Genomic DNA, 8,780 nt, shown 5'->3' with positions numbered 1-8,780 from the left:
GATATGTCTGTGTGTGGGGGCTCTTGAAGCAATGACTCCAGCAGCAGTCCACTCCTTGTAAATCTCCCCCAAATTTTTGAATGGCCTTTTCTTAACAATCCTTTCAAGGATGCGGTTATCCCGGTTGCTTGTGCACCTTTTTCTACCACACTTTTTCCTTCCACTCAACTTTCCATTAATATGCTTGGATATAGCACTCTGTGAACAGCCAGCTTCTTTACCAATGACCTTTTGTGGCTTACCCTCCTTGTGGAGTGTGTCAATGACTGCCTTCTGGACATCTGTCAAGTCAGCAGTCTTCCCCATGATTGTGGAGCCTACTGAAACAGACTAAGGGACCTTTTTAAACGCATTGGAAGCCTTTCCAGGTGTTTTTGCTAATTATTCTAATTTACTGAGATAATGACTTTTGTGTTTTCATTGGCTGTAAGCCATAATCATCAACATTAACAGAAATAAACACTTGAAATAGATCACTGTGTGTAATGACTCTATATAATGAGTTTCACTTTTTGTATTGAAGAACTGAAATAAATTAACTTTTTGATGATATTCTAATTTAGTGAGAAGCACCTGTAACTCATGTCTGTATGACCTAATCTTAAAGGGAATGTCCCTTGACTGTTCCCCACCGCTAATATAGCAGTATGTGTGGGAGTTTTTTTTTTTATCTGATAAAGTTTTTCATGAATCTTACTATCACTGCAATCTCTAAACAATTAATTTTAATCCTGCATCATCGCATATGCTTAAAAGGCGGGATTACTTCGGCAGGGCATCTCTTCCTCGTACTAGTCCTGCCTCAAATCATCTAATCACACCTCCCTTGGCATGATTGACAGCCACATATGCCACATTGACAGCCACATATGCCACATTGACAGCCACATATAGGGAGGTGTGACTAGAAGTTCCAAGTCAGGACTAGTCCATTGAAAGATATTGGACTAGTCCTGCCTCATTAGCATATATGACGTTGCAGGAATAAAATTAACTTTTCAAAGATTGCAGAATTAGTAAGTCCCATGATACAGCTTATCAGATAGATAAAGAACTACCCATGCATTATGCTATTTTATTAATTGGAAACAGTCAAGGGACCTTTAAATCATACTTATTGTTCCCATAGTCTAGACTTGGGTTAAGTATACGAGTTTATTGCTGATGGAAAAATTTTAAAATGCATAATATTTTTTCCCTTTAAAAAAAAAAAAAAAATCAAAAAAGTACAGTAACATACTGCAGTAAGCGTTGCTGTTATGCTTTTTGTGTGTTTTATTTAACAATAAATTTTCTTAAAGGGGTTGTACACTACTATTTAAAATATGCCAAAGCGTTTTTACGATGAAAACCAACTTCTTTATAATTAACTTCCTCTGCCTTTTCTGCCTGTGAGCGGCGCTATCACTGGCCTCTCACAGGCAGCATATGACCTGTCTATTGAGGCGTGACTCAGCGCTGGGATCCCCGCGGTGGCTGCTGGGTTGTGGGCAGGGTTACCCCGTGCGTCACACTCAGCATCCACCGCGTGCTTTCCCAATGAATGGGGAGAGGCAGAGCGCGCGGTGGATGCTGGGTATGACGCGGGGGGATAACCCCGCCTACAGCCCAGCAGCAACCGTGGAACGCGGAAGAGAGAGACCCCCTGCTGCAGTCTGGACTTGTTGTGACGTCAGCGGATGTCAGAGCCGGCTGCAGCCGGGGGGGTCACGTGATGCCTGTGAGCGGCCAGTGATAGCGCCGCTCACAGGCAGAAAAGGCAGAGTGAGGTAATTACAAACAAGCTGCTTTTCATCATAAAAACGCTTTGGCATATTTTAAATAGTAGTGGACAACCCCTTTAAATCTTACCTACGATAACCACAATCTTAAGTAAACACTGCTGTTTTTAGCTGAAGACATAAAACAATCCAAAGTTTTTCTAACCATGTATGATCCAGCAATAAGAGTCTTCTTGATCAGGATGGTGTTAATAATGTGTGAAATAAAAGATGCCAAAACTGCAAACAAATCCAAAATGTAAAGTTTATTATGAAAATGGTACCTGCCGGATGAATCAAAAATTAATTTACATAAAAGACAGCATGTATGGTGTGTAAGCAGGCCTAGAAAAGTATAAAAAAGAACCTTGTTTTAAAAAAATGAAATTATGTACAGATTTTTTTTTTTTTGCTTATTTTTCTTATTTTTTTTCTGCACCGTATTAACTTGATGGTTAATGGAAAAATAATGTTTTTCTTATCTTTTTTACAACAGATGAGGCACGTTGAGTTAAAACTGAGTTAGTTAGTCTTCAAAACACAATAAAACGTACCCATAACTTTCGCATTTTTTAACGTTTTAATATATATACTTTTAAACGTTTAAGTTGGTAACACTGCTGGGTTTACAGGTACAAGTTGTTTTTTTTTTCTATTTCCTATTAACCCTCCCTTTTTATTTGAATAATAAACCAAAGTGGCACCAACCTCATAAAGTTTTCATATTAATTTACAAGAAATAGTTAAAAACACAGACACAGTCGTCACAAATAAAAAAAATGACTTTTGTCATTTTTGAAAATTGTCAGACAATTTATTTTGAAAGCAGCTGTTAAACTTGCTGAATTGAAATAACCAGAAATCTTCAATAGTTTATTATTATTATTAATATTATTTTTTTTAATCTTCGACACAACACAAACACATAAAAAAATATCTAAAAAAAAGAAACAGAAAAATAACAAACAGAAAACGAGAATGGAAGACAAAGGATAAAACAAAAAAACTTTTGACGTGAGATTTCAGTGTTTTGCAACCATCAAGAATGTGCAGGGAGTCATCATTATTGACCCGTTCCATCTTTACAAAATTCTAGATGTACATTTTCTGGTAGTGGATTTATGGCTGAATCTCCTGACAGAGAAATAGGGTCAACATTGTGATAGCCCCTTCGCTGCAAGAAGACATAGAAGGCTATGGACAGAGGAGGCTTAAACGTTGTAGTTTGTATTTAGCTCTTAATTTCCCTCTTTCGACATAGGAGGTAGAACCAATGCATGCCTCCTTGTTTGAAAGCAGCAATAGATAGAGAGAAATTAGATCATTAAGCTTATGTATTACTAGGTTGTGATAAGGTACCCCCCATTATAATTTGGGATCCTCATAATGGAATGACTTGGGTTACCCTCCAGCTTAAGGGAAGGCTACAAACAGAATGAACTAGCATTCACTGCATATGTTATGGGTCTGATGGCTATATCACTCTGCATAAGGCAGAGATGCACCTGCATGGACTGCTAACATATGTAAAAGTAGACTGACAGGACTAGATAAAAGTGTATTAAATACAACAATGTTTCTATCACCATTAATGAGCCTCCTCTAGATAGAATAGATGCTAAAGTACACTAGGCTACTGATATGTCAGATCAACTTCTGTACAGCTCCAACATCTTCTCTTAAATCCGTAGAGATGTTTATCTCTATGTACAAAAAAGAGGAAAGAGCTGTCCTTCCCTCCCTTGCACAAAGCAAGTAGGCAGCTTTTTATTTTAATTTGTTTTACAAAAAATGATTTTTGCTGGTTTATGTAAGATAGACAGACATGAAACATAGGTAAAAATTACAGAACAGTCATTAGGACAGAGTACTGAAATTTCACAACAGTAAAAGCGATAGCCAAAATTAAAAACAAGGAAAGAGCAAAGTTACCCATAGGGTGTACCAACAGTGAAAGCAGCGTTGCCACTATACAAACATCCACGAGCCCCCAGGTACCACCGATTCACTGACACACAGGGAGTAAAGAACGTGACAGACCCAGACTACAGTTTTAAAAGCACAGAGAAAGACAACAGAGATAAACACTCACATTAGCTTAGAATATACTGCATATTGTAACACACGTTGAAATTGGAATGAGACAGCTAAAAGACACTCGGAAATGGTTCTTTTTTTTTTTCTTTTTTTTCTCTAAACCTCTTTAGATTTGTCTTTTTTGTTTTCTTATTTTAATACACGAAGCAACACATTACAAAGTCTCACACCTGGTAATAGATGTTTCACGGATAAGCTGCCAAACAGACTGGAAGTAGGAAATAAAAACCCATTAATCCATGAAACGTCACACTTTTGGTTTCTGAATGACTCAGAGTCCCCTCCCCCCTTTCAGATTTTTAGTGACCCAATCAGGGGTCAATGCCTGAACTTGTCTTGTTCTTAACTTCTCTTTCTTACCTCCTGGAAATCCCATTTGCCTTTTTTTTTTTCAAAAATGTTGGCAGAGACTTTTCTTACTGAGCATATTGTAAAACATTTCTATGTGTTCGTTGTTTACAAGAATTTGTAAGCCCCGTCGAAGCGTATTGGACGGGGAGATAGAAAAAAGCAAAGCAAGAGGAACATATATGGTAAAAAAATATGCAGGTTAAGATGACATTTACATCTTATTTTTTTTTAAACCCTCCATTTACTGTAAAGTATAACAGAGAAACACAGTGCTGGTGAGGACACGTAACATGTAACACCAAAAACATGACGGGTCAGTAAAGTGTTTTGTGCAAAAAAAGGAGTCTGCAAAGTAACCCACGATCTCCATATCATTCTGCCACTGGCAATATTTTGTTTGGGCAAATAACCTGGTTTAATTATTGTTAATGAGTGGCAAGGACTGAAGCACTAGAATGGCTAACTTGGCCTATGAGTATCATGTTCTAAGCCTCCCTGGTAGTAAAGAAAAAGTTGTATTTAGGGAAAAGGACTACCTTGTCCAAGAAAGGGTGAACAGTGTATCGTTGTATCTGTATATCACAATCTTCTAAGAAAAGGATCCGAGTTTCTCTAGAACTAGTTATAACCAGAAAATGTCGACAATGTTCTCTCCTAACTTTTCCCAGTCATACTGATGATTTTTTATTAATGTTTGGGGGCCAGAGGAATTGTTTTCTTTGTATCCTTTCCAACTGTGATATTACACCTAAACCTGCTCTTCCACAAAGTCTTTGATTTACCCATTATTGCTGCTATTTTCACAAATGTTTTTTGGGGTCTAAGTTAGTGAAAAGTCATGAAATATCTGAGGTATGCATTGTCTATGTATCCCCCAATAAACTTTGACAAGGTTTCCCTACTTCAGCTCTTTTTTTATGGTCCCCTCAATCTTCCAACCTAACTCATGGTAGCTCAAACAGCTGCCTACCATCCCGGCACCTTTTCCTTAAATTCTTAGTTTCTTCTTACCCTTCTCCGAATAGGTAAATGGAGAAAGAGAATGGCCCACCTATGTTAAAATTGAAATATCTGCTCTATTAAGATTGATTCTTGGGTTATTCTCTCCCGAAGTGGTGCTATGGATTACAAAAATCATCAAATATCTCTTCAGAAAAAAATTGACAATGGCTGTTCCTACGTCCTACAACGAGTACTAAGTCTTCCTGACAACATTTGTTATGGTGTGTTATCGTTGGAGGCTGAATATTACGTACATGTGGGCACACTGTAAAATTGGAAGATTTGTAGTAAAACAGTCCTTATACTTCATAATGGCAACAATATGCAGCAGAAACTGCAATTTGGCTACCAAGAAGGGTCGGAAGAACCTATTGCTCCTTCTGAGATGTTCCAGAAGTGGTATCACAATCCTCAGTAACAGATGGGCATCAAACACTTGACTAGATCCTGCGGTTAGGAGATTTCATACGTACTTTGTCTTTTTCATAGTATGTGAATCTGGTGCGGAAAACTCTCTTTCCTGTTTGTGACGTGTGTGAAGCAATAACTTTATATACACACCCATAACATCTCCCTTGAAAAGACAAGGCATCTTGGTACATCAATACACAGCTGTCTACAGACTGTTTCAGTCAACACCATTTTGCAATATTGGGGACTATACTTCCATCATCCAGTAGTGCATGCCTGCCAACTCTTTCCTTGCCAGAGCAGTGGCACTGCCCCTCTGGCAATTAAAAAGTGAATGGCTCCAAGGTCTAGCAGCAGAGAAGGAGAGGTCCAAACATTCTGAGAAATCAACATTACAACATATGTGAACAATGTCTTAGTATTTTGGCAGTGACAGGGTAAGGAGTAAAAGAAGCCTATAATGGTGTCTGAAGTCAAAAGAGGGATTTTGAGGTGTGAGTCAAAGTGCTGGAATACTTTATGTTGTAAAGGATCAGAACGCAGCCATTGCTCCCTCCTCTAAGTGATGGAGCAATGGGCACAGTGCGAGCGGTCCCCAGGAGAGGCATCTGCCAGCTAAACCAAAGCCGCACAAAAGGAGACTGATGGAGGAACATATATTTTATGCAGCCCAGCTAAGTATGAGGTGTGGAAGACAGGGCTACTGGTCCCAAAATATTTTGGAGGATATTAAAAATTAGGATTGAGACTTAAAGAACATCTCCTCTAGCGGCTTTGGAATAGGGAGCAGCGGAGGAGACATGGGGTGGCCAGGTTTAGCGGCCCCTAACACCAGTACATAGCCACCTACATTCTGAATTATTATATAATGTCTTTCTCTACTCTCTGAAGTCTGTCCATTTTCTCCTCCTTTTCTCTTTTATTCATTTTCCTCTTCGTTTCTTTCTCAGTCCTCTTTACGCTCTAGAGTCTGTGCTGCATGGATACCATTGCTGTACACTGGGAAAGGAAGGGAGGAGAAAATTCCTTCAGCTGTAGTGAAGACACTGGCAGCAGGAACCTGGGTAAGACCAGCACCTGTCACCGCTCCTCCAAAAGGACCAGACATGTTTAGCCGGTGTACATGATGGTACAGCATCTCCATTGGGGTTTTGGGGTCTAGACCAAATCCAGGGCCATTTACATCCACAAAGTTCACGGGGTGGGCATTAGGGAGCAGGTTGCCCTGCATGGCCAGTGTCACCTCAGCTGGGGCATAACGAATGGTGCCGGTGGTGTACACCCTCTGTCCACTGCTTCCGGTGGTTGCAAGGGTTCCTGCAACACGATGCACAAGAGGAAGGACCACATTTCCAGCCTGAAGCCTTTGTAGTGCTTCTAACTCTCCTGCATACAGAAGAGAATTTGATGGGCCGCCTGTTTGGAGAGGTTTTTCACGGGGTGAGGCAGAGAGTGGAGGTGAAAGTGGATCTGAATTTACAGGACCCAAGCCCCCTGAGGATCCAGAATACTGCGCTTTGTTGCGCCCAGCTCCATCTGCCCCTCCTGGGGGCGTGAGAACTGAGTCTGGTATAGAGACATGGAGGGCTGGAGGTGCAGCAGCAGAGGATGATGGGGAAGGGGAGAAGTGCTCGCCCCCTGTTGGAGGCTTGGTCATACTGTAAGGGAGTTCATTGCGTGAAATTTCTCGATTAGGTGGGAAATTCCAAATACTGCTGTCATTATCAAAATTGATTGGTTCTGCCATTTCTGTCTTGATCTTCAGCACAGATGAAGTAGAACAACTGCCTGTTGGGGGAGGAGTGGAAGGAAGCAGTCTTGGAGGATCCCCCAACGTACTCTCTATCCCACTGGGGCTGGATCCCTCAGACAGTCGCCTCCTGCGGCCACCACAGTGTCCTAAACTCTTTCTCCGTCTCCGTTTTCTCCGCTGGTGTCTACCTAGAACACCAGTCACACATACTGCCTGGTCCTCTTCATCGTCTTCTTCTTCCTCTCCACTCTCAGAGTCTTTGGCGCTGTCAGAGCTCAGGGACTCGGGCCCACGCATGTCCGTCTCACTCTCAGTGTAGCGCTCTACTTTAATGTGCATAGGATCCAGTGCTCCCAGAGCAGTAATACTCCCTAGTGCACTTAGCCCACCTCCCTCTATCTCTTCTGCTGCCTTCCTAACCTCACAGTCTTCACTTTCTTCACTCTCCTCACTACAGGCATCACTTGAGCTGTTGGCGTCTTCATCACAATTCATCTCTGGATCTGAATGTTGTCCAGGTTTTTTACGGTCAGGCTCTGGATCTTCACTCTGCTCAGACAGGTTTCCCTTTCCATCTGACTTTGGATTATCGTTATCCTCTGTGGAAATGAAAAATCACAAATTTATTTTATTGCACAAAAATATTGCATTGAAATAGGGTTGTCCATTTCAAAAATATCTTCAGATGTGTTGGAAATAGAAATAACTTACTATAACTTAATATTGATGCATTGCATTCACAAAGCTGCCCTGATTATCAGACATCAGCCTGGTCCTGGTAGCTCTATGCCAGCTTTACAGGAGAGGCTGTTCTGTGTTGGTGCGTCTTCAGTGCTGGGTGTGGAAGAGGCTGGCTGATTGGCTCATTTCATTGGCAAGCCAGCCTCCTAGATTGTAATTTGCATGTACTTTAGGTGTATTCATATCTCTGCCACATCTTTGTGCACTGGACAACCCCCGTTAATAGTGTAATTCAGTACATGTGTACTTTTACAGCAATTTTCTTTATGCATTTCATTAAATGACTTGTCACACATCCACGCCTTGCATAGATCAGTGAAATATAAGTGATATGCTTAATGAGAGACTACATTAGATCAGGAATCTGGAGGCTTATCTGAATTATGCTATTTTAATTATATAATATTCTGGTGCAATTTAACTATCCAGATATTCTCATTTAAAGTCCAGGTAATAAAGGAGAAATTACTCCGGTAGCTTAGGCAAAACAGGTTTATAATTGTAATAAACTTATGAAAGGCTTCTGTGTCTTGATATTGTATTACCTGGTGCACTCCCTGATAATACATTCCCTGATATTAAATTACCTGATATTACATTCCCTGATATTCCATTTCCTAATATTCCATTCCCTTATATTACATTCCCTGATATTACATTCCCTG

General features: G+C 40.4%; 1 protein-coding gene across 7 annotated transcripts in view; it reads right to left on the bottom strand.

Annotated features, from left to right (window-relative positions):
* Positions 1-4,303: 4,303 nt before the first annotated feature.
* NPAS3 (neuronal PAS domain protein 3) overlaps positions 4,304-8,780 on the bottom strand; it is a 788,102-nt gene continuing 783,625 nt past the window's right edge. For all 7 annotated transcript variants that reach the window (XM_073639080.1, XM_073639082.1, XM_073639081.1 and 4 more), the window contains one exon: positions 4,304-7,973. In XM_073639080.1, the coding sequence (XP_073495181.1) occupies positions 6,568-7,973 (1,406 nt within the window). In that variant the 3' untranslated portion in view covers positions 4,304-6,567. The remainder of the gene's footprint in view (positions 7,974-8,780) is intronic.

Source organism: Phyllobates terribilis, unplaced genomic scaffold (genome assembly GCF_046119375.1).
Source record: "Phyllobates terribilis strain yellow unplaced genomic scaffold, ASM4611937v1 Scaffold_7__3_contigs__length_470593459, whole genome shotgun sequence".
Lineage (NCBI taxonomy): Eukaryota > Metazoa > Chordata > Amphibia > Anura > Dendrobatidae > Phyllobates > Phyllobates terribilis.
This window is presented reverse-complemented; position numbering and strand designations above follow the sequence as displayed.